At 46.9% G+C, this 25,989-nt stretch overlaps 2 protein-coding genes across 3 annotated transcripts; one reads left to right on the top strand and one right to left on the bottom strand.

Moving 5' to 3' along the window:
• The first annotated feature begins 590 nt into the window (after positions 1-590).
• Positions 591-5,272, top strand: Ccdc166 (coiled-coil domain containing 166). Its single transcript, XM_034516019.2, has 2 exons — positions 591-3,995; positions 4,112-5,272. The coding sequence occupies exons 1-2, from the start codon at positions 3,567-3,569 to the stop codon at positions 5,051-5,053; spliced, it is 1,371 nt and encodes a 456-aa protein (XP_034371910.1). The 5' UTR covers positions 591-3,566; the 3' UTR covers positions 5,054-5,272.
• Positions 5,273-13,261: 7,989 nt separating this feature from the next.
• On the bottom strand, positions 13,262-20,693 carry Znf707 (zinc finger protein 707). 2 transcript variants are annotated; one of them, XM_076912280.1, is made up of 4 exons: positions 20,332-20,693; positions 17,266-17,425; positions 16,445-16,558; positions 13,262-15,698 (listed from the first exon to the last, which is right to left on the bottom strand). In XM_076912280.1, the coding sequence occupies exons 2-4, from the start codon at positions 17,297-17,299 to the stop codon at positions 14,860-14,862; spliced, it is 987 nt and encodes a 328-aa protein (XP_076768395.1). In that variant the 5' UTR covers positions 17,300-17,425; positions 20,332-20,693; the 3' UTR covers positions 13,262-14,859. The 2 variants fall into 2 exon arrangements, with proteins under 2 accessions (XP_076768395.1, XP_034371916.1); XM_034516025.2 differs by having other exon boundaries at positions 17,266-17,422; positions 20,332-20,692.
• Positions 20,694-25,989: the final 5,296 nt, after the last annotated feature.

The following is a 25,989-nucleotide window of genomic DNA, read 5'->3' as shown; positions in this document are numbered from 1 at the left end:
CAAAGTCTGGTCATGAGCCTAGGTGGCAAGTGCCGTAACCTGTTGAGCCATCTCACCAGACCCTAAATTCAGTGTCTTAGGGTTTTACTGCTGTTGAACAGGCACCATGACCAAGGCAAGTCTTATAAAGGACAGCATTTAAATGGGGCTGACTACGCTTTTAGAGGTTTATCATTATCATCACGGTGGGAAGCATGGCAGCATGCAGGCAGATTTGGTGCTGGAGATGGAGGTGGGAGTTCTAGATCTTGATCTGCAGGCAGCAGAAGGAGACTGTATGCCAACTGGGTGTAGCTTGAGCACAGACCTCAAGGCTGGCTTCCATAGTGACACTCAACACACTCTCCAACAAGGCCACATCTCTTAACCAAACACAGGAGTCTGTGGGAGCCATACCTTTTCAAATCATCACACTTAGTAATTTCACTTATACTTTTTTTTTTTTTTCTTGAGATGGGATTTCTCTGTTCAGGTTTGGCTGGCCTGGAACTTGCTCCATAGACCAGGCTGGCCCCTCTGCCTCTCCAATGCTGGGATTACTTTTTTTTTTTTTTTTTTTTTTTTTTTTTTTTTTTTTTTTTTTTGAGACAAGCTTTCTCTGTTCAGGTCTGGCTGTCCTGGAACTTGCTCCGTAGACCAAGCTGGCCTCAAACTCAGAGATCCACTTGTCTCTGCCTCTCTAGTGTTGGGATTAAAGGCTTGTGCCATCACCACCCAGTTATGTATACAATTTTATTTTTGAGATAGGATCTTATGTAGCCCAGGCTAGTCTTTAGCTCCATGATACCCCTGCCACCACCTTTCAAGTGCTAAAATTACAGGATCAAACCTTGACACCCAGTTGTACTTATACACTTTTTATGAGGTGACCCCCAACACCTACCCAGCCAGGCCTAATAACAGTAAGTTCTCAAAGCAGTAAGAATGCTTTGTAGTGAGTGTAGCAAATTCCACAAAATTGAAACATGAAGAGAGGAGGCAACTCCTGAAGCTCAGGAAGTAAAAGAAACCAGAAATCTGAAATTTACAAGATTCTCAGTAGCCCCAGTCAAGGTTACTCAAGCCTCACTGCCCATTCACAGTGAGATTCACCCGAGGTTATATATGTCCCCACGTTGCCTTCACTCAGGGCCAGAAGTCTCACCTACTGGGCTGCCTGAAAGCCCTGTAGGGACTCCCAGTGATGCAGATTTCCTTCACACGTGCTGGGTGGGCTTCTGGTGATGCAGTTGCCTTTGAATGGTCTATGTTCCTATAAGTAACCCCAGTAAACTCAGTCGTTCATGAAGCTAGACTTAGGTGGAACAGATTTTGAGGTGGTTTGTTCATGTCTCCCCAGGAAGAGTCACAGAATTTGAGGGTTACTAAAATCTTTTTTTTTTATATTTGGTTTCATAAACTCAATGATCCTCAAATCTGTCCATAAGATTTGTAAGAGTGTAAGTAAGCATGGATAAACCTGAACAGAAATTCTGATGCTGACAAGAATAAGCAAAATCAGCACACATGTAAGTTTTCAGTCAGAGCTGTATTGAAGGCTGAGACTTCTAGCTGGAGGAGAAACAGACACATAGCCCCCAGGGCGGTGCTTTACAGGGCTCCAGAGAAACACTCCCATTTAAAAAAGTTCATCACTCAGGGAAAAACAAAATCAGTAAAGAACTTTCTTTGAAAAAAAAAAAAAAAGGCTCTGTATGGGCTGTAGTTATGTGGGAGAGACAGGAAGGCTGAAACTAACAGAAAGTCCTGTTTCCAGTCTGATTATAAAGATACATGCTGAAAGGAAAAGTATTGGCTCAGGACACCCCAAGGCCCAGTTCTCCTGCAAAGGAGATTTATTTGACCCAGAAGGATAGGAAGTGAGAGTCAAACACAGGAGACAGAGACTGAGGGAGAAGGGCAAGGAACAAAGGAGAGAGGGAAGGGTTATTTGTCCTGGAATAGAAAAAAAGGGCTGCCTCTGGATAGAGGTGACAGTTGTGGCACATAGGAAAGTTGTGTTTTATAAAGATACAAGGGGGAATCCCCTGTGTTAGGATGAAATGTTTAATTTTAATTGTGCATGTTAATTAGGTGAGCCAAAGGGGGCTTTTGATTGCTGGATTTCAATTCTTTGATAGCTGGACCTTGGTAGTCAGCCTCAGGAGGAGGAAGTGGCCAAATAGGGGAACAGACCTTGATATCTTGATAGGGGCGTAATCTAATGGTTTTTAGCAAGGCAGAGGGAATAGGGAAGGAGGGCAAGGCCTTGGTGAGACTTGCTCACCAAGCTCAAGCTGGCCGAGTCCCTTCACATATGCCCCCAAACGGTTAAGAGTACAAAATGAGGAAGGCAAAAAAAGCTGTAATGCTAAGGACAAAAATCTCAGAAACAACCCAAGCAGCAGCAGGAATGTTTGTCTGTGTGCTTATCTGGACATCTTTGTCTTTTGCTCCCTCTGGAAAGCTGTGTGTGAACTCCATGTAGATGAAATCTACTTTTGTGAACAAGGGTTTCTCTGTATAGCTCACCCACTTCCTCCTCTGTACAGTCACCCCGGGATGTCAGCCACTATCTATGGTAGTCTTTCTGGACCAGCTGCTTCTTCATTCAAGCTACCAAAAGCATTCCTAATGACATCTTCAGGATTTGTTGCCAGGTGACATCTCACCAAATATACTGAGGAACACGGTGACACTGATGGAGCCTGACACCTAGTTCAGTGTGGCATCCAGGTATCCACCAACTGGATTTCTTCCCAGTGAGGCAAATAGACCATGAAATTCTCAATTCTTCCTTGTTCAGGAAGCCAATCTGGTTCTAATCAATGTCTTTTTTAAATCCCCAAGGTAGGGTTTCTGAGCATCGCTTTGTTGCTGTCATTGTTTCCAGACAGGGTTTCTCTGTGTAGCCCTGGCTGTCCTGGAACTCACTCTGTAGACTAGGCTGGCATCGAACTCAGAGATCCTCCTGCCTCTGCCTCGGGATTAAAGGCATGCGCCACTACTGCCCAGCCTAATTGATCATGTTAAAGGTCTCTTTTGCCTCCTGGATCTGTGATTGGTCCTGTGGGACCTGAAGAGCATCTGGTGGAGTGACTGTGAGAGCACTGAGACCCTGACGAGTTGAGGGTGGGGACTTGGACGTTAGTTCAGTGTCTTGAAGTTGAAGCTTTGCCTGACTGGGACGCTATGGCTGAAGGGTCATGCATGGATATAACAAACGGTAGGGAACGAAATATTGAATCAAGCTGTTGCCAGAGCAACAGAATGGGGTGGGGTCGAGGCACCGCGACCAAGTTCTGTCTCCATAGAGGATGCGCAAGCTGGACATCAACATTCCTAGAGGTACACATCATTATGCGAAAGCTGTGGTCTGGAGGGAGCGCTCAAATACAGATTGGCCACGGTGCTCTCTGATCCTTAATCCTGCCTGCTCTGAAACTTCATAAACTGAAGACACATCTCTCTGAACCTAGGGGTGTAGTTCTTCAGAATTTTCGGGTTAAGAGGGGGGGAGTAACTGAGTTAGGGGAGCGGGTGGAGCACGGTGCTCTCATGAGTCCAGTTGGCCTGGGCCTCAAGCCATGGCGCCCAAGAAGAAGCGCGGACAAAACGCCGGGCGCAAGCAGGAAAGTGCGGAGCCACCGCTCTCGGAACACGCGCAGTACTTACAGCGCGAGTATGTGCTGCTCTCAGAGAGCCTGGTGGCCTGTGAGCAGCGGATAGACCAGGTCCTGCAGAACAACGCGTTCCTGAACGGCGAGGCGCAGCGCTTACGCGAAGAGAACCGGCTTTTTGCCAGTTATGTGAGCACGCACGCCCTGCGCTGCGCCAACGCCGTGGTGCGCCTCGAGGACCAGAACCGCATAGACCTGGCGCAGATCCGGTGGCAGCGAGCCGAGCTGGCATCCTTCTACCACGGCCGTGAGGACGGGGTGCGCGCACAGCTGCAGGAGATGAAGAAGCGCGCGGAAGACATGACGCAGCAGGTGCAGGAGCTTCAGCCTTACAAGGCCAGTGCGCGCGCCCCCGCGCGGACCGGGCGGGGTCGAGAGGGATGGGCGCGCTCCCTACCGGTGCGTTGACCGGCGGCACCCCCCCACCCCAACCCCCACCTCACCCCATGTAGGAGCTGCAGCTGGAGCAGCTGGCGCGAATCCGGACCCTGGAGCGCGAGCTGCTGCACATGCGCGTGGAGCACACGCAGCTTCTCCACCGGGTGAAGCAACGCTTCCTGGATGACAAATCGGCTTTGGAGCGGGAGGCACGCCTGCACGTGCAGTCCATGACGCGCCGCGCAGAGCGGGAGGCAGCGCGTTCCCTCATTTCCCACGCACATGCCCTCAAGGCAGACAATGGGCGTCTCCGACAAGAACTCATGAGGCTTCTCCAGAGGACCCAGCTACTGCAGGACATGCGACAGCAGCTGCTAGAGCAGCGGGAGCAGCTGCGCCGGGAGCACGTGGACACCCAGAACCTGGAGCAAATGCACGGCTGGTTGCACAGGGGCCCCGGGGGGCCACCACTCTGGCAGCCACCTCAAAGCCACCAGCCCAACTTGCGCATCGGGTCAATTGCCACCGCGCTGGACTCAACCTATCACATTTTAAGAGCCCAGGCTACGCCCCAATCAGTTCCGGGCTCCCGGATCCCATCGGTAGATCAGTCACACCGAGCCTCCAAGACTCCATCTATATTATCCAGTGAGTCTTTTCCCGCCCGGTCTCGGAAGGCTGAGTCTGTGATTGCTCCCCGGAGTCCATCACGTCCAGGATCTCGAGTCTCATCTCTGACTCCATCACGCAGGGGCTCGCGGGTCTCATCCACGACCCAGTCACGCAAGGGCTCCAGGGTTCCATCCATGACCTCAGGTACCTTGCGGTCGCGTGAGGGCTCTCGGATCTCTCCACAGCCCTCCTTGCGTGAGGTCTCTCCAGAAATTGACACACCTTCAAAGTCCAGCTCCAAGCTTCTCTCTGTTGTGTCGGAAGATCAGGTCCCTCTCAGCCCACAGTTGGAGGAGACAGAAAGCATTGAAGAGGGCACAGAAACTGTCTTGGAGCAAGCCTGAACACACACGAGGGGGCAGGCCAGTAGGGCATGGGGTGGAGAGACATACCTTGGAAGATTTCTTGGTGCATAAATATGTTAATAAAAGTGTAAAACAAACTCTGTAATGCTCTGGCTCTTGCCTGGGTCGATGGCCCCGTATTTCAAGTGAGCAGGGGCCTGCCATTGGAGCTACAAGTGAGCTCGATGTTTCCTTAGCTGCTGGAAACATGATCTTCCACCGAACAGCCAGCAAGGCAGGCATAGGCGGTGCTCAGGGGAAGTTGGGTAGTGTAGTTTCAGCAGCAGAGAGCCGATTTTCTTCTCAGTATAGGGGAAAGTTAATGGGCTTTCCCAATACATACATACATACATACATACATACATACATACATTCATACATTCATACATACACACACATATATACACAAACATATACATACGTACATACACACATACATACATATATACATATTCCAATTTAGGGAACACTGCAAGAATTATTGGGAATTCCCGTTGTCACCTATCTAAATGAACGAACAGGGACGCATTTTATGTATTTGGTACTTTCAGCACTCTGGGATTCTGTTGGAGACAGTTATGCCCCTTAATTTTAAATACATCCCTATTCAGTGTGTTTGCTGAATAGGACTTTGACCTGCTTTTTTCTGGTGCTGGGTGTTGAACCCAGGCTGTATGGATGATAAACAACCCTACATCTTGAGCTGCATCCCAAGTCCTGTCCAACTTTCTTCAAGACATGATTAAAATTAGGAAATGCATCTTGGAGAGAATACTATAAACTAAATCATACTGGCCAGATTGTCCCTGTGGTGTCTGAAGCTAGCTATGGACCTTACGTCTTAAATTCCCTTGTGCTGGTCTGACCTTTTCTTTTTAGAAAGGGTCTCTGTGTAGGCCAAGCTGGCCTTGAAACCAAGAGATCCTCCTGCTTCTGCCTCTTCAGTGCTGGAATTAAAGGCATCTACCACCACCTCAGCCCCTTTGTCTTGTCTCTTTTTTTAAACTTCTTTAAAAAAATTTTTTTTATGTATATGAGCGCACTGTAGCTGTCTTCGGACACACCAGAAGAAGGCGTTGGGTCCCATTACAGATGGTTGTTGAGGCACCATGTTGTGGGTGCTGGGGATTGGACTTGGGACCTCTGGAGGAGCAGCCCGTTTTGTCTTAATGTGCAAAGCCAGTCGTTAAGATGCTTCTGCCGGGCAGTGGTGACGCACGCCTTTAATCCCAGCACATGGGAGACAGAGGCAGGCAGATTTTTGAGTTCGAGGCCAGCCTGGTCTATAGAGTGAGTTCCAGGACAGCCCAGGCTATACAGAGAAACCCTGTTTTGACCTCACCTCCCCCCCCCCCCCAAAAAAAAGTTTACCTGAGGTTTGGAGTGTGTTGGCTTTGGACACCTTTCCTGTCCAGGAAGTTCAGGGCAGGTGATACCTCCTGACCCAAGGTGCAAGATGAGGGAGCCCACAACCTTCTACCACTGCCTTGGGGATCCTCACTTTCATGTGTTCAAAGACATGGTCATCGACAGAAATACCATGGACCTTCCACATGTTTGGACCAGGGTAGGTTGGCTAGACACTTGCTAGAACTCTGATGCATCTGTTTCTGGGACAAGATTGGATGGGACTAGCAAAGTAGAGGCATCTCACCCAAGAGGTCAGTGTGGATTTTCTTTAGCATAACTAACCAAACCTTCTCACCCACTCACCCATTGTTGAGGGATAATGCAAATGGTAGAGACACCTCAGGAGACAGTTTTAGGGTTTAATAAGGCTGTTTTTAAAAAAATATATATTTGCTTGGTGGTGGTGGCTCATGCCTTTAATCCCAGCACTCAGGAAGCAAAGGCTGGTGAAGCTAGCCTAGTCTACAGAGAGCATTACAAGATAGCCAGGGGCTACACAAAGAAACCCTGTCTCAAAAATAGAATCTTAGTTTAGAAAACTGGCTGCTCTTCCAGAGATCCTGAGCATCTGCACGGTGTTCATAACCATGACAATGGGACTGGATGCCTTCATGTGTACATGCAAAGCACCCATATACAGAAAATAAATCTTTAAAGACTTTAGATTTGTATGTGTATGGGTGTTTTCTGTGTGTACCATATGCATGCTTGGTGCCTGCAGAGGTGAGAGGTGTCCGATTCCCGGAACTGGAGTTAGATATTTGTGAGCCATTGTGTGGGTGGAACTAAAGCTGGGTCATCAGGAAGAGCAGCAAATGCTTGTCACTGAGCTGTCTCCCCAGCTCCCTGCATGGAATCCTATAAGACCACAAGGGTGTATGTCCTGCTGTCCAAGAGCAGCCTTGTGACCCGTTTAGAAACCAGACTTCTTCCATTAGACCTAACAGCAGATACTGAAATCATCTGTGTGTTGCAGATGTCTAGATGTATGTCTGCATAAATGTGGGTGTGCTTGTGAAGGTCAGAGTTCAACATCATCAGAGGTCTTCCTTGATCACCCTCTGCTCTATCAATAAGGTCTCTGACTGAACTTAGTCCAGCTGGCCAGTTTGCCCCCAGGAATCCCGTTTCTATCATTATGGGTGGGTTACATGCTCATCCAGCTTTTTACGTGGGTGCTAGGGATCTAAACTTGGGCCCCCATGCAGGTAAGCACATGCTTTATCCAGTGAGCCATCCCCCAACCCTCAGATACTACCGCATGAGTATGAAATACTCACTAGATATTACTGCCATTTGAGTCGGTTAGCCAAACATCCTCACCAACTCAAGCCTACCTACATTTTCTGCAAAGGGTGGTGGTGGGGGGGGTAGGTCATCAGACCATAGCTAAGATTATGGCCACCCCCTGCTGCCAGCGCCCAACCTTGTCTGATATTGCCCAGCTGCAGGCAGTTCTCAGAAGTGCTTGAGTGTATAGGTGGGGTGTTAACTGAAGGTGAAACTCGTGTGAAGCTTCATGAAGCTTCTCCATAAAGTAAAATATTGGTTCACCAGGTTACACTTGAGTGGAATCCTTCCTTGGAACTCTCTGTGGTTGTCAATGTTGGGGGAGTACCACGGCTTCTGTGGTAAATTTCAAGCCTTTGGCCTCCAGGTAGTGGTGCTGTTTCGGTGATGTTTTTGAGGCACTTCTTCAATGGAGAAGTGTGTCTCTGGGGGCGGACTTTTCCATTAAGAACCCCATCCTACCTTCAGTGCTGTCTTTGCTTAGTGTGTGTGGTTGAGGATGCATGTTCTCAGGTTCCTCCATCTGCTGCCATGCCTGCCTGCTGCCATGCTTCCCTGACATGATGGACTCTGATCTCTTTGGATCGGAGTCAAAATAAACTCTCCTTAAGCTGCTGTTGGCCTTGCTGTTACCATGGCAACAGAGAAGCGACTACTACAGCATCCCAGCAAAAGTCATGAGACACTAGGTCCCTTCTCACCTTTTAAGTACCTTTTTAAACAAGAGGTACTGTTTCTCCTCTTCCTTTGTATGGTGTGGGGTTTTGTAGTTTTCCACATGGCCTGTGGACTGAGAAGGCATAGGAGCAATAACGGGCACTGGGAACAGCTGGCCCACAGCAATTGCTAGATGAAGCTTCAGGTCATCAGTGGTTGTCAAACCTGTGTCTTTTTGGGGGTCAAATGACTTTCACAGGGGTTACTTACCACCAGGGAACAGATATTTACATTACAATTCACAAGAGTAGCAAAACTACAGTTGCAAAGTAGCAACAAAAATAATTTTATGTTTGAGGGTCATCACAACATGAGGCGCTGTATTAAAGGGGCATGAGGAAGGCTGAGTTGGCCAATCTGCTGCCGACGGCTGTGGTGGTGCAGGCTTGTGATCCCAGCACTTGGGCTGAGGCGGCAAAAGAATCAAGTTCAGGACCAGCCTGGGCTACACAGAAGAGACTATCTCAAAACAAGTGAGATGAAATGGCTTTGCAGTTGTAAATAGGGTAAAACAGGTGGGACAAAGGGGTAAGGTGCTGCTGGCCATCTGTGTCTTCCCATCCCCATTGGTGACAATATCCCAGCTGTGACAAACCCACCAAAACATTCTAAGCTCCAGTGGTTGCCCACCTTTAGTCAGTGAACATGCTGGCAAGCGATGGGTCATTGTAGGTTTAGGCTTGTCTTGCCTCAGGTTTGAAATGGGAAATACCTCTGTAGGTCCTGTATAGCATCGCCAACTGAGGCAGGTTGTCAAATGCCTAACAAGTATGCAGAGGCAGCAACATGCCTGAGTGAAGTATCAACTCTACCTGGGTGGAGAGGTGGCCCCAGCCTTCCATGATCCCAAGGCGCCACTGTGAGTGGATCTCAGGTTTCCACAGTACTGTGAAGAGGTGATTGACACCTCGAAAAGGATACATTTGATCCAAGTTTAGAGCCAATGTGCTTCCAACATTCAGTCACCCAAGAGCCGACTCTTTTTATGTCATTTAGAGACCCACAATGTAGGTCCCAGATATAAACACAAGCTTTTGACTGTTAGGGGATAGACATGTGCTGAGAAGTAGGTCTTCCACCCCAAGTTCTTGTGGATTTAAAACTCTCCAAAACTGACACACAGCCAACAATATGCCACAACTACCATGGGCACCAAACCCTCGTCTAATTGGTATACTACCTAAGGAACCTGCTTAGCCATGGCTTCCAGATGCTGGGGTGGGTGAGGCAGCGCTGGTCCTACTGGAGATGTATTCTCCCTAGCTCTGTGGACCTTATCTTTGGTTCAGGTAACCAGTGAATGCCACATGTTTTATAACTTGCTGGCTAAACAAATTGAGTATTGCCAGGGATAGAGGTCATAGGCATAATCCTGACACTTGCTGGTCCCATATTCAGCTCTGAGAAGGTAGTGAGTGGGCAGAGATGTAGCAAGCATATTCTCTCTCTCTCTCTCTCTCTCTCTCTCTCTCTCTCTCTCTCTCTCTCTCTCACGCGCGCACACACACACGCACAACCAGGTAGAGGCCAGCTGTTGTGGAGAAGCACTCAACTCAAGGGACTGGTGATATAGGCTTGTAATCCCAACCACTTGGGGACTGAGACAGGAGGATGGAAAATTCAGAATCAGCCTGGACAATGTGACTGTCTCAAAGAGGGCCGGGGAAGCAGTTCAGCACCTGCCTAGCTCTAGCTAGGTTCAGATCTCCAGAACCACAAGCAAATCTACTCAAGTCAGTCCCCACTTCTCAGATACAGGGCAAAGCAGACCTTTCTGCCTGCTCCTACCTATGAAAGCCCCTCCCAACTCCAACTACTGGACAAGAAACAGACACCTACCTGCCCGGCAGCCTTTAGGTGGAAGGCAGATGTTGGGAGCCAACTTTAGTAGAAAGCGGCTAGATCAACTTTGCAGCCATCTGGAACCATATACCCTGATGAAAAGACTTGGTTGTCAAAAGCCTATAACAGCTGAAGCACACTCTGATATATTGTTTATCCCACATAGCTTGTTTTGCTGTTTAGTGACCTCAGCTGTATGGTGCACGTGGTAAAATGTTTTCACCTGTGTTCTCCTACTTGTGTATATAAATACCTCAGAATTCCCTTCAATAAGGGAGACTTGAGAAAATAGAAGAGACTGAATCATACCCTGTCTTGTCTCCATTCTTCGAGTCTCTTGCCCCAAGAGCCACACTCTCTCTTAACCAAAGCACTTAGCACCAAAGTGTTGAGGCAAAAGTGTTGAGGCAGAATGTGGGCCTCAACATTAGTGGCACCCGAACAGGGACTCCAGTAAGCGGGATACAGTGGAAGACACCCTGCGCTGGAGAACCAGTCGACTGACGGAGCTGGCTGAATTCCGAAGTGAAACAAAGGTGATTGCATAGTAACAAAAACGGGGCAAGAAATAAGTAAATAGAAACAGATGAAAAAGGATTTAAAGATGCAAGGAGTAAATTGCAGGCTGCTCTGAGTCAAGAGAGCCAAACAGATAGATAAAGGTTATAGTAACAAAAACGGGGCAAGAAAAAAATAAGCAGAAACAGATGAAAAAAGTTTTAAAGATGCAAGGAGTAAATTGCAGGCTGCTCTGAGTCAAGAGAGCCAAACAGATAAATAGATAAAGGTTATAGTAACGAAAATGGGGCAAGAAATAAGTGAGTAAAAACAGATGAAAAAGGCTTTAAAGACGCGAGGAATAAATAGAAGGCTGCTCTAGACAGAGAGCTAAGCAGAATGATAATGTTAATTGATTTAACTTTCAAAGTGGGTGTGATTCTGAGTTGTATATTTTTCTGGATAAAAACTCAATGTAAAGGTTTTTCTGGTTACTGGCTTAAGGAAAGGCTAATTTGGAAAAAAAGGTTTTTCTAGGAGTTTTCTGAAGAGATCATTAAGGTAGTAATGTCTTCCAGAATTATATGGATCAGACATGACAGAGGTAGGCCTCCAGAACACTATATTTCAGAGAATCAAAATAATTATCTTGATACTAAACCTTGTTTTGAGATTTGTATATTGCAGAATACACAGCTTTGGAGAATGAATCTTATCACCTGCATGTTCACTGATGCCCTGGACTTCCAGCTGGATGTAGTTAAGACAGACTTCAGATGCTTATCAATTTACCCTTCCCCTCATCCCTCTTCTAATATCTCAACGCCCATGTTCAGCTTGAAGAAGTTAATGAAGAGTCGGCGCCCCAATTCCCTGGACTTGGGGACTGAGGTGGTTAATATTAGGCTGTCTTTATCTGTATAATTGTTACTAAGCTGATGCAAAATTCAAGGATTTCATTGGTATAAATTTGTGGGTACAAGGCTTAGACCTTTCACTTCTCCAACAGGGGAAGTTGTGTGTTGCCTTAAAGAGTGTTGCTTTTATATCAACGGTTTAGCTATTAAGTCTCTTGTCTCTCGGGTTCATGCTGTTCAAACTGATGGCTTTGGTTCGGCAACAGATAACAAATGAAACCCATACAGGTCCGCTATTACAGGCTGGAAGTAGGGGACTCTGAAACCTCTGTCATCAAGATTGACGAGGATTAACCCCTAATTTACGTGCTAAGCCGGTTAGCCAATGACGGGTAAGAGAGCATATCGAGACCCCTGCCCCTAAAATAAGGGAGGCCTCACCATCTTAAGTGAGGCTGGGGTCCTTTGTTCCAACCTAGGACAGGCACGGTTTCCGTAAGTTTTCCCAGCCTTCCCTTTTGAAAAAAAAAAAAAATTAAAAAGGGGGACCAGTTGGGAGCCGACTTTAGTAGAAAGCGGCTAGATCAACTTTGCAGCCATCTGGAACCATATACCCTGATGAAAGACTTGGTTGTCAAAAGCCTATAACAGCTGAAGCACACTCTGATATATTGTTTATCCCACATAGCTTGTTTTGCTGTTTAGTGACCTCAGCTGTATGGTGCACGTGGTAAAATGTTTTCACCTGTGTTCTCCTACTTGTGTATATAAATACCTCAGAATTCCCTTCAATAAGGGAGACTTGAGAAAATAGAAGAGACTGAATCACACCCTGTCTTGTCTCCATTCTTCGAGTCTCTTGCCCCAAGAGCCACACTCTCTCTTGACCAAAGCACTTAGCACCAAAGTGTTGAGGCAGAATGTGGGCCTCAACAGGCAGACACATTTGTTTATCCAAGTTTATATAAGTATAGGAAATGAAATGCAGGCTTCTGACTTACAGAAGTAAACTCAAACTGCTGCAGACCTAACAGTTCCTATGTTGGAACTGCAAATTCACAGAAGTGACCTAGCCTGGTTGCAATCACACAAGTAGGGCCCCAGTTGGCCCTATTTTTACAGGGCTTGGGATGTAGCTGGTTTGAAGTGTCTACCAGAATGCAATGTCTGGGTTTGATCCCCAACAATGCACAAACCAGCTGTACAGCGGTGATCCATTCAGGAGGTAGAAGCAGAAAGATCAGGCTCAGTCTAAATAAGCTTTTTAATCTGGAGCAATGGCCCAGGGATGAAGAGCACTTGCACGGGGCCTGGGTTGTTCTCAGTATGCATATGGTGCTCACAACAATCTATAAACCTAGTCCCAGGATATCTGAGTCTTTCAGATACCTGTGGCTATCAGGCACACATGTTGGATACGTACATACATGTGGGTAACATACACATAGAATTTTCTAAATCTTTTTTTTTTTTTTTGAGACAGGGTTTCTCTGTATAGCCCTGGCTGTCCTGGAACCCACTCTGTAGACCAGGCTGGCCTCGAACTCAGAAATCCACCTGTCTCTGCCTCCCAAGCGCTGGGATTAAAGGCATGTGCCACCACTGCCTGGCGAATTTTCTAAATCTTAAAAGCAACCTTTGGTGGCTTATTAAGATATCACATGTGTGGCCTAGTGTCCAGAGGCCAGAAGAGGGTGTTGGATCCTCTGGCATTGGAGTTAGACTGCTGTAAGCTGTCATGTGGGTGCTGGGATATGAACCTGGATTCTCTGAAGCAGTGGGTACTTTTAACTGCTGAGCCATCTCTTGCCCCCTGAAATTCTTTAAAACCATAATCTGTCATTAGATCTGGAGATAACCTGATTTTATAAGGGGAACATGTGCTTGGTCCCTTGATCAGCTTGTAGACTGCAGGGCTGTGTCCATGAGCTCCGCCTGATAGACAAATGTCTAGCTGAATAGCTGGCATGCTCATTTATAACTCAAGATGCCCTGTGGTGCACATGGTCACCTCACACTGCTATAAGGCCTAGCCTAATTCTAGGGACTCTGCCAGGTTCAGAGCTGAAAGAGGATCGTTCAGGGCAATGGCAGGGGAAGCCATCACTTTGGCATGTTGTCTAGGTAGCAGACCTGACCCGGACAGCTCCCGAGTACCACCTGATGTCCAGCACCACAGTAGCTACAGCCCATGATAGTACAGTGGGGTCTCATTCCTGAAGAGACCCAGAAGCTGAGAATGGGCGCAGCCTGGCAGGCATCTCTACAATTCATGACCTTGTACAGAGAGAAACAGGACCACCGAGAAGAGTCTAGCTCTCAACACGGCCAGAAGCAGGAGTTCCAGCTGCCCCTCCCTGACCAGCACTGGATGGCTCTCTACAGTAGGCTCATCCACCTTCCGGCAGTGCTCCAATGCCACTGGGAAATAACCTGGTTATACTTTAACGAAACCTAATAAATAGAAGCAAAGATCCAGTATCTCTAGCTGAACAAAGTGCTGGAGACACTGTAATAGAAGTTTACTCCCCCCAGCCTGTACCATTTGTGGCTGCCTCCCCACAAACCACCCCCATGTGCATCCAGGTCGTTCTGTAGCCTGTTACCAAGGCTGTTTCTATAGCCACCTGCCGAGGCTGAAGAGGTTTCTTGCATTATGTATTTATTGTGTCTGTCTGTGTGCGCGTACACACACACACACACACACACACACACACACACACACACACACACACACAAACGAGGGAAGTCAGAGGACAGCTTGGTTCTCTCCTCCCACAATGTGGATCCCTGGGAATCAGACTCAATTATCAGACTCTGCAGGCCTTTGCCCTCTGGGCTATCTTGTCAGCTCCAACAGTAAGCTTTGCTTCTGCTCAAGCCTTAAACCTTCCTCCTACAAGATAGGAGACAAGGTGGAAGTGCTAAGAGAGAAAAGAATTAAAGTGCATACAAGTGACACTCAGGACAGGGGCAAATTCCTTAGCTGAAGTAGCCAGAGGCAAGGAGCACCAAAGGAACAGATGTTGCTGGCTCTGCCAGCCCAACTCCGATCCCTTCCCTGTGTTAGAACTTCCTTAGAGACTTGCAAAAAGTGAAAATTGCTGGTTCACAGACCGTGTATGTGGCCACAGCTTGAGAGCACCCGCTGTAGTTCTTTCCCACAGAAGACCCAGCTGCCCACAGGCAGCTCTACACTTCTCCTCGCCCGTGAGTTCTCTGATGTCTTGTGAAGAAGCCCAGGTGGCGGAAACCTTTTCCACACTGTTCACACTCATAGAACCTCTTGGCCAAGTGCAGCCTCTGGTGGATGCTGAAGCCCTTGGGCCACCTGAAGGCCTTTCCGCACTCACCACAGGTGTAGGGCTTCTCTCCGCTGTGAATCCGCTGGTGGTGGGTGAGGTTCTCTTTAGTCCGAAAGGCCTTGCCACAGCTGTCACAGTAGAAAGGCTTCTCTCCAGTGTGAACAAGCTTGTGCCTCAGAAGGTTTGACTTCTGTTTGAAGGCCTTCCCACAGTCGCTGCACACATAGGGCCGGTGCTCAGTGTGGATTTTGCGATGCTGTGCCAGGCGGTCCTTCAAGCTGAAGGCCTGTCCACATACCTCACAGCAGAAGGGCTTTTCACTTGTGTGATTTCTCTTGTGGCGCAGAAGGTTTGAAACCCAGCGGAACGTCTGGCCACACTCCAGGCACTCGAAAGACCTGGTTCCCGTGTGTACTGTCTGGTGGGCAGCCAGTCGGCTATGGCAGCTCAGTGCCTTCCCACATATGCCACAGATAAATGGATGTCCCTCTGCACCACTCTTGCTCCGCTCCTTGAGGCCTGGCTGCTTCCTGAGGGACTTTCCATACATCTGGTTCTGGAAAGCATCCTTTTTGTTCATTCTCCTCCCAGAGGTAGCTCTGGGAAGACACACCTTACCGGACATTAGGACATTCTTCCTCAAGGTAGCTCCTCTCTTGGCTCCTGTCTGTGAATGGGTCCTCTGGGGAGCTGAAGCCACCTTACAACCTATAGACTTTCTGCCTCCTGTGGAGGAATAGATACATTTACACAGACCAACTCAAAGCAACATCCAAAGAAGGTGAAGAAAAGCTACCAAGTGTCAAATCAACTCAACTGACTTAGGGAGTCAAAGAAAGGTGGTGTGAAAATGTGTTCAGTGTGCACAGATGAGCCAAAACTAACAAGGGGAGACTTGAAAGTGAACCCTGAGCTGGGTTGTGGCACACGCCTTTAACCCCAGCACTTGGGAAGAGGCAAGTAGATCTCTGTGAGTTCGAGTCCTGCCTGGACTACAGGGCGAGTTCTGGAACAGCCAGGGCTCAGAGAAACCTTGTCTGGAGGTGTACAGGCACAATGATCTGGAGGGGACAGATCTGGGCTGAGTTGTAGCCCAACAACTGCTTATCTGAGGCCTTGGATTCCATGCCCACCAAGGCAAAAAGAACTCCCCCCCACCCCCCCAATGACCTGCTAGCACTGGAAATCTTAGGACCTGGAGCATGACCTCTCTTCTCTCTCCTCTCTGCCTTGCTGAATGGATAACACAGGTCCAATCTCAGCCACTCCTAGGCTCAGACAGTGCTAGGACACTGCCCTCCTTTCTCAAACACCTCTCTTCAGGTACAACCTCACAAGGGACCAATGACACAACCGCCATCAGAGCTTAGTGGCAGAACTATGTCATTCATACTGCCTCCAAAGTCCCTAATTCAGAAGGAGTACCTACTCCCCCACTGTGACTGAGAGTAGGAAATACTCATCTTGCTTACCTGGGTAGACACTTTTTTGTCCTTCCAGGAACTCAAATCTGTCCCATTCGTCAACCCATGGCTCATCCCATTGTTCCAGATGAGAAATAAGGCCCGGTTTCTGAACACAGCATCCTTTCCAAAAGGGAGAGAAATGGTATCTGATTTGTGTAAAAGACAGTAAGGCCAGGACTAAGATTAGCTCTGGGCAGCACAAGAACCCAGCAGGCTGGCCAGCCCTTGTAGGTGTGTGTTCTGGAGAACCTTCCTGGAAGTAGGAATGAAGAAGACAGAAGAAGTATGTACCTTCCCCCCACCATGAGCAAGCCTGAGAGACCTTGTTTACCACAACAAGGTCAAGTGACAGGATCTAGGTGGAGTTACCCACCTTGGCTGCCCAGAACACAGAAGCAGAACTGCCCCTGGGCTTGCCTTGAGACCTGGAATATGGATTATCCCACCCACCTGAAACCAGGAGGGGTTGTGGGTTGGGTCTTCCCCTTTAAATTGAGAGCTGAACATTAAAGCTTGGGGCCTTGATCAGAGAACTTTGTCTTGGCCTCATCTCTTCTCGCCCTCCTTCCCCCTTCGATTCCCAGCCCCCCTTTCAGGTGTACCCAGTTGACTTGTGGCTGCGGGCGGCTACAGAAGTATGCATGCCTACATGTGAACACACGCATGTTGACAGAAGCTGCCCCCCCCCCCCCCCGCAGGGCCCCAAGGGTTTGAGGAAGTAGTCAGGCTGTCAGGCTACCCCAGGGGAGCCAAACAAGATTGGACACAGCACAGGAGGTTTTTAGCCAGGCCCCTCAGAGCTCCAGGAGCCAGCGTGCAGCCCTTACCTAGCTGCCTCAGGTTGCTGAAGTTCTCCAGCATTACATCGTGGTAGAGGAGCCTCTGGCTGGGACTCAGACACTCCCATTCTTCCCTGGAGAAGTACACAGCCACGTCTCTGAAGGTCACTGGCACCTCACACCCAGCCGGCTCCAGGACGGCCTGCTACTGAGTGACAGTGAGTCAGAAAGAGCATGCTAGAAGCCACATGCAGTACAGGAAGAAGGGTCAGGGCAAGCAATGACTTCTGTGATGGTTCGTATTCACTTGAGGGTGTTTCCCAGAGGTCTAACCAACGCTTAAATGTATGCACTATCACCCCTTGGACTGTGGTTCTAGCCTAACAAAGAGGGGGAAAGACAGCAGGGCTCCAGCATTTCCTGTCTGCCCCCTGAACAAGGATGAAATCTGTCCAGCTTCAGATCACACTCCTGCCACTAGGGCAGGCTGTATCCCTTCAAACCGCAAGCCTGAACCTTGAAGCTACTTGTCACAGCAACAAGAAAAGTTACTGATAAAGAAGACATCCCTACAGTGCTGGGCACGACACTCCAATTTATCCTGTGCCACTGAAAATGAACCAGAGTCTGATGTTGTAGCACACACTTTTAATCCCAAACTTGGGAGGCAGAGACCGGTGGGTCTGAGTTCAGAGCCAGCCTGATCTAATGAGACAGTTGCAGGACAGCCAGGGCTACACAGAGAAACTGTCTTGAAAATAAAAATAAATTTATAAGGCAGACAGACGGTAAGAACGTACAAAGAGAAAGGAACCATCATTAGCTACCATTGTGGTGGTCTGGCTACAGCACAGCATGACCCTCCCTTCAGAGCATCCCCACTGCTATCAAGAGAGATAATCTTGATTCCTAGTCAGAACAAAGTAAGCAAACAGCATTGCAATAACCAGGTGTACTGCAATGAGAGTAAGATTGCTAACAGTCTCCCTAGAACTGACCCACCAATCCCTCAAGGCTGCTCATGTTCTGCTCGCTCTCCTTTTCATTTGATACAGGGCCCAGTTAGTGAAGTGGTGCTACCCATATTCAAGTGGAACTTTCCTTTTCAGCTAACCAATTAAGAAAATCTCCCAGTTAGGCGTGGTGGCTGAGGGATGGGTGGATCTTGATGAGCCAAAGGCCAGTCAAAGATAAAAAGAGAAACTGTCTCAAAAAAAACTATAGAAGTTCCCCAAAGGCATGCCCAGAGGCCCATCCTTGGTGCCAAGCTATATACTCATCATCCTTATCCAGGGTGAAGGGATCTGTCCAAGCTTCCCAAGGAAAAGCTACCAAATTAGTAAGAGAAAAACCAAAACTATAATCAATTTGATTATCTCAACAGACCTGGGATACAGTTTGAATGCCATTTTAAAATGTGCGATACTGAGTGATTGGCACATGCTTTAATTCCAGCACTTGGGAGGCAGAGGTAAGTGGATCTCTTGAGTTCAAGGCCAGCCTGGTTTACATAACAAGGTCCAGGGCAGCCATGGGGTAAAAAAAAAAAAAATCCTATCTGAAAAAACTAGTACCCCTCTCACCCCAAAAGATGGACATACTGCTCAAAGGAACTGAATACTATCAGAAATAAGATCCATAAAACAGTTGTTTTCTTTTTTTTCCCTCTCTTAAACAGGGTCTCGCTGTTTAGCCTTATATATACACACAGTAAATACAGTTTTCCAAAAATAAATAGCTGCCGGTAGGTCTATAATCCAAGCACTAAGGGGTAGAAACAAAAGCAGCAAGAATTCAAGGCCAGGCCAGGAACGGTGGCCCACACATATAATCCTAGCACAACTCTTGAGATCCAGGCCAGCAAGGCCTATCTGAGTTCCAAAGCAGCTATAGTGCCCAGTCTCAAAATCATCATCAAGAGTCCAAGGCCAGGTTTCATCTCTGCTGCATGATAAAACTCCGGGGGGGGGGGGGGAAGTTTAGAGAAGAAAGGCTTATCTAGTTTACAATTCCAAGTTACAGTCCCCTGCTGTGTGGAAGTCCAGGCAGCTACTCACATCATAGTCAAAAGCAGAAGAATGAACTAATACATTTTTAGAACTCACTTGGCTTTCTCTCATCTTCCATAGTCCAGGGCCCCAAATCAATTAAGCTATAATCAAAATCTGCCCATATCAATTAAGCTATAATCAAGGCAATTCCCCACAGACGTGCCCATAAGCCAACTTGAACTAAATAATCCCTTGAGATATTCTTTCCGAATTATTTTGATTGTGTCAAGTTGAGAAATTAACCATTACACCAACTTCGACTACAAAGCTATGTCAAAGACCGTTTGGGATACTTAAAAAGCAAGCCAAACAAAACAACATTTAATGAAACCAACGAAACAATTTCTGGTTCTACACGGGAGTTAGGAAGATGAAAGGGCAAGTAACAGAGAAAGGATTCGTTTTCCTGCCAAAGAACTAGTGTCTACAATAACTTCTACAAACTAACAGTAGAAAGAGAAACAACTTAAAAGGGTAAAAATAAGTCTAACTAATCCTAACACTCAGGAGACATAGGCAAAGTGGTCAGCACAAGTTGAGGCCAGCCAGGCTACAAAAGCGAAACTGTCTCAAGAAAAAAAACCAAGATAATTTATTTTAATAGCTATCACAAAAGTTGCGCCTACAGACACTCAACCTTGTGACTTTGCGGAGTGACTAACCAACCACCTACAACGTGCTGATACGCATTCTTATCTGTACTCGCCTAGCAAGGCTGCAAACTGGAACACACCTGGAAGACCCGAAGCTCGGGAATCACAGGTCTGGGTTGTGACTGCCAACCACAAACTCTGCATGATAAAACGAGAATATCTATTTCTCATCTGAACAGCAGAACTGGTGCCACAAGCCTGGCTGGACTTCAAGGCCAGAGAGCAAGGAGTGTGGGAAACACAAACAGAAAGCCGTAGTCCTGGAGGGCAGGAGCAGACAGAGACCCAGACTGAGACCCGAGGACGGCCGGAGCGCCGTACCAGCGAGAAGCAGGAAAGCCGAGCGCCAGTGCCATGGGGATCTAGGTGGGCGCGGGGCCAGAGATTGGGGGCAGACGGTCCTTACTCACCGGAGGGGCATCGCCGTTAGCCCGCTCGGGAAGAGCCTCACCGGGAGCAGCGGCAGCAAGACGCATGTGAAGGCCGCGGGGGATGCCGGGGGTAGGGTCGGTTTCAGCGCAAGCGCAGTGGCGCGGAACAGAGCAGTTCAAAGCGGCACTGCCGTCCAGCTCCAGAGGAGTCCCCAGCTCCTGCAGTTTCACCCGTCAACTCCGGTGCGCGCCGTACTGACTTCAACTCTGTAGCGGAAGTACGCCAACAAGAAGCGGCTTCCGGCTACTTCTAGCGCAGGCAGATAAGAAGGCGGAAGTATGCGCGAACCCGCCCCCTTCGATTGCTAAGGGCGGTCGTGCTTCGTGCATTCTTGATTAGTTTCCTACTTTAAGGGCTTGCACTTGGCCAGGTGGTCCCTCCACCGTGGAGGCTGGCTGAGCCCTGGCACTCTTGAGCCCACTGGGAGGAGATTTTTGTTTTGTTGGATTTTTGGGATAGGGTTTCTCTGTAGCCCTGGCTATTCTAGAACTCTCTTTGTAGACCATGTTGGCTTCAGACACCGATCCACTGTCTCTACCTCCCAAGTGCTGGGATTAAAGGCATTCGCCACTATCCCTGCGCGTTTTGTTTGTTTTTGTACTTTTATGTATGATAAAATACAAGTAATAACACAGCTTACCTTTCAACCTGTTGAGTTATGTGGTGTTATGGGCCAGCAGTTTTGCATTTTGGATCTGGAAAGCTCTTTATGCAAATCAGAAATGTCCATGCCCTATGAAACCTATCTCCAGTTCCTCTCCAACAGCCAGGGCCATCAACATTCTTTGTTTGGAATTTGTCCTATGACTGTCTACCTGATGTTTGTCAGGTTGGTTCATGTCAGTGGCATGGGTCAGGATTTCCTACTTTGTTTTGTTCACTCGGGTCACTGGATACTTGAGTCACTTTGATGCCAAATTTCATTTGAAAGATAAAAAATTATACTTCTAGTTTAGGCAACTTTCATTCCACAATAAGATAGCTGAGCAGATGGAAGGGAGGGTACAGAGGGAAGATCTAAAAAGAAAAATGAAAAAGGTAGAAATAAGATTGGTCTTGTCTGTTGTTTTTAAGAAAATCTTAATTGTTGGATTTTTACCAATGAAGACTCCAGAACCAGATGCTGGTGTGAAAGCCTGCCAGTTCTGAGAGACAGAGAAAGCATCCAGCTGACATTCCACCTCAGCCAATGTTCCAGAAGGAATCCCTTCTCTCACTCAGTCCCATGTGCCTCTATCCATCCTACTGACTCTGTTTACTCTCTGGCTTTTTCTTAATACTCTTATGTTCACTTCCTGTCAATTGGTTGCTTGTTCTGCCTCTTGACCTATGGTTGACTTTATTTAATCCTATTTACAATATTCAAGCAGAAAGCTCTATGGATTAAAAGTGTGTGCTAAAGCTGAGTCACACCACAACTAAAAACAGTTGTTTCCAGTGAATAACATAATCTCAGAGTTCACAGTGTGATTAAATGTCCTGTAACACTTGTTAGCTGGCAGTGGCAGTTCACTCCTTTAATCCCAGCCCTGGGAAGCAGAGGCAGGTGGATCTCTATGAGTTCCAGAACAGCATGGTCTACAAAGCAGATTCTAGGACAGCCAGGGCTACACTGAGGAACAAACAAACAAAAAGATTGGTCTAGACAAAGTTACTTCCTTCCTAAGGCAGAGACAGGCTATGGAAAAACAACTCCAGGTTGCTCATCTGTGAAGATTAAAGCTTAGGGAACTAGGAGCGCTACTATCATGCTCACGGATGGATATCCACTCTCTCCTGATTTCCCAAAAGGTCAGATAACAACCTACTTTCCTTTGATACCTGAGACTTGATTATGGTTGACACCTTTGTTGAGTCTGGTCAGCTCAGGCCCAGTGCAGAAGCCTAATGCCAAACCATGGCCTCCTGTGGCTTTTTGTTGAGCAAGAGAGCTAAGAACACACGTGTATGTTACCTGTTTGTATTCAGTACTTTGGACTGTGTGTTCAGAAAATAGAAATTCTTTAATTTTCTAGATTTATGTGTCAATTCCATGACTTGATGAATTAACAGTTTCTATGTCAGATGCACCCGTGCTTACGAGGCAGCCCAAGAGAGGTTCAAATGACCCCTGTCCTTACCAAGCATGTTACTTTTCTACTTGGGGTTATTCTGGGCTTTTTGTTTTGCTTAAATAGTAATTATCATAGCCGATTTAGAGAGGTTTGTTATACTAGAAAAGGTCATCTTGGTGTTGCACAAATAATACAGAACAAAGCAAAAGCATTTTGGTAAGGTTTTGGGTTTTTGTTTTTTGTTTTTTGTTTTTTGTTTTTTTGCCCAAAAAGGGTACATCAGAACCCAACTCCAACCAGTAAGTGGACCAAGAGAGGAAGTTCACTTGATTGTTATCCTAATGTAGGTGACTGCATCTTTTCCCTATCTGCTGGGGTCTGACCACAGTCTTTTGCAATCAGCTAAAGTAATCAGTGTAAAGGCATTGAAAGATCAGCCACTTCAAGCTGTCAAGATCCCAAAATGCACTGGGGCCTTTGTATAAACAAGTTTTACCAAGTAGGACAAATCAAAAGGTTCATTAAAATGTTTTACAAGGTAGGAAAGATTGAAGGTGAAGGAAGCAACCCTGTCTCGAAACCCAAAACAGAACAAAGAACCAGGCATGGTGGTACAGGTCTTTAATCCCAGAATTTGGGAGGCAGAGGCAGGTGGATCTCTTGAGTTTGAGGGTAACCTGGTCTATGGATTGTGCTCATGGACAGCCTGAGCTACATAGTGGAGAGACCTTGACTCAAAAAAGCAAAACACGATGACGGTGGTGATGGAGATTTAAAAGGATATTCTCTCATGGCCGAGCTGTGGTGACAACATGCCTTTCAAGGCCAGACTGGTCTATAGAACAAGTTCCAGAACAGCCAGGGCTCCACAGAGAAACTGTGTCTCAACAAACAAACATATCTCTTAGCAGGGAAGCTTTTTTTTAATTCTTAGACAAGGTCTCACTATGTAGTCTGGCTGGCATGGAAATTAGACCAGACTAGCCTCAAATTCACAGAGATCTGCCAGCAATTTCTAGTTTCTCTGGAAACGTGGGTTATAATGCTGTTTTGTTGAGGCAGACAGGTGAAAGTTTTGCTGAAGTTGACACAGATGAAAGGACACATGATGATTTGAAAGGATATAATTATGACCCCACAGACAGTGGGACCTCCAGCATTGGATCGCTTTGCTTCATCCTGCTAGTCTTTGCTGACCACATGCATGCATTGGTTTACCTTACATTGCATTGCTATACTTCACTTGTGGTAACTTCCTAGAAAGAAACTCATCAAAGAACTTCCAGTGAGATTCCTGCCCTTGCTGATTTGTGTGTGGCATCTGCTGAGTGGACTGGACTGCAGCTGCTGATTCGTGTTTGGTGTTTGCTAGTGGACTAGACTGTGAACAGTGAAGATTGAAATTGCCTCAAAGAACTATTTCTAAACAGGCTCACTTTCACTATATTTTTACACCAACTTTTCTTTTCCTCTACCTCTGGTGGGTGGTAGGCTACAGGAGAGGTTGAACCCTTATTATAGTAAGTTGTGAGATGTAGTGGGTTGGCCCAATGCTGCTTGTATTCTAATTCTAATAGTGTTTCCTTGAGACCTGGTTGCCCCACAGATGAAAGAGTCATCACATAGACCCAAGTGACACTATGTGATCTTGCCCCCAAGTTATTTCTGATTGGTGAATAAAGATGCCAACAGCCAATGGCTAAACAGAAGAGACATAGGCAGATTTTTGGGTTCTCAGGCCTGGGAGGGCGGTGTTGGAGGAAAACCATGAGGGAGAGAAGAAGGTGAAGGAGGAGAGAGAAGCCACCATGGGTTAGGTGAGTCATGAAAATGTGGCCCTGAGAGCTGGCCAACAGGAGTTAAGAGCAGTTCAGGTGAAACACAGTAATAACTCGAAGTTATTGATAGGAAAGTAGAATCTACTACTATAGATGGTAGGCAGGTGCCCAGCTCTTGTGATGTCTATGGTTTATTGTAAACATAAAGGCGTGTGTGACTTTTATCCAGGAACTGAATGATCAAGGCAGGTTAGAACCCCCGGATTGGGATTAAACATTTCTAAAACAGTGAAATATATAGGCCTACATTATAGATATGTAGATATATTCCATTTAGGTGTTGTGTGGTTTATTCATTTCTCAGCAGTGATGTTTGAAAGGTTGAGTTTCACGGTTCAGTGGAACTGGATTTGGAAAACATTGGCGTGTTTTAAATGGGATTTAATGAGCTATCCTAGTAGGCATATGGAAGACTTGGTTATTGGGAGTGATTTGAAATGTGAGTTAGTACCTAGCCCACGAGTTTCAGTGGAGACCTCAATATGTAGCCGAGAGACTGTTTTAGTGGTATTTTGGTGAAGAATGTGGCTACTTTTTGCCCTTGTGTGAAGACCCTGCTTAAGATTAAGGTAAAGATATTTAGATTAATTGCATTGACAATGGAAGTTTCTAAAAAACCCAGCAGAGACTTTGTTCCCTGGTTAAGTCTCATGAATAGCATTTTGAACAAGCATAGTAAGATTAGAAAGGAAAAAATTTAAATATACAGTTCAGGTATTAAAGGGGCACCAGGAAGTGAAATGGAGCTGGATCCTGTGTTCAAGGATATTAAATTGAGTTAAGGGAGTAGTGACCTTGGGGCAAGATCCCATCCAGCAAAGTTTAAGTCCAGGTGGGGTAGTACATGCCTTTAATCCCAGGAGGTGAAGACAAGCAGATCTCTGAGTTCAAGGCCAGGCTAGAACAGAGAAAATTCTTGGTGAAGAAAAACTTAAATCCAGGCTTGATGGACGATACGTTTAATCCCTGTGCTTAGGAGACAGTCATGCACATCTCTGCTTCAAAGTCAGACTACAGAGCAAGTTCCAGGACAGCCAAGCCTTAGTCAGTGAAGGAGTTGGAAAACATAAAGCTGGTGATAATGTCAAAGAACGAGGGGGCCATGTTACAGCCCCAGCAAACAACAGAACTCATCAGCTTTGGCCACATGACTCTGGCTTTAAAGTCCAGAATAGAAGGGATTACTGGGACAATTGATGCTGGTCAGCTGAAGCTAGGAAATTAGTGTTGATTAAGAAGAAACCAGCATCACTGAGGTGAAATCTTCTGAAAAGTGTTTTATGAGAGCACAAAGAAGCTGTGTTCCAGAGATAGCCAAGGGATTACCTACTGGGAGCCGACTTTTAGCAGAAATTGGCTATCAACTTTGCAGCCATCTCGAGCCATATACCCTGACAAGAGATTTGTTTTTCAACAGCCTACTACAGCTGAAGCACACTCTGATAAACATCTTGTTTATCCCACATATCTTGTTTTGCTGTTTAGTGACCCCAGCTGCATGGTGCATGTGGTAAAGTGTCTTCAGCTGTGTTCCCCTGCTTGTGCTTATAAATACCCAGGATTTTCTTGCAATAGAGAGACAATAAGAGAGAGAAATAATAAGAGAGACAGTGAGAGGAGACAATAAGAGAGAGATGACTGTTGCCGCCTGCAGCAACAGCTGAACAGGTTCACCTGTAAGAGAGGCTGAGAATAGGGAAATGGGCAGGAAGAGATGAAGCCAAGACAAAGTTCTCTGATCAAG

This window comes from Arvicanthis niloticus, chromosome 13 (genome assembly GCF_011762505.2).
Source record: "Arvicanthis niloticus isolate mArvNil1 chromosome 13, mArvNil1.pat.X, whole genome shotgun sequence".
NCBI lineage: Eukaryota > Metazoa > Chordata > Mammalia > Rodentia > Muridae > Arvicanthis > Arvicanthis niloticus.
This window is presented reverse-complemented; position numbering and strand designations above follow the sequence as displayed.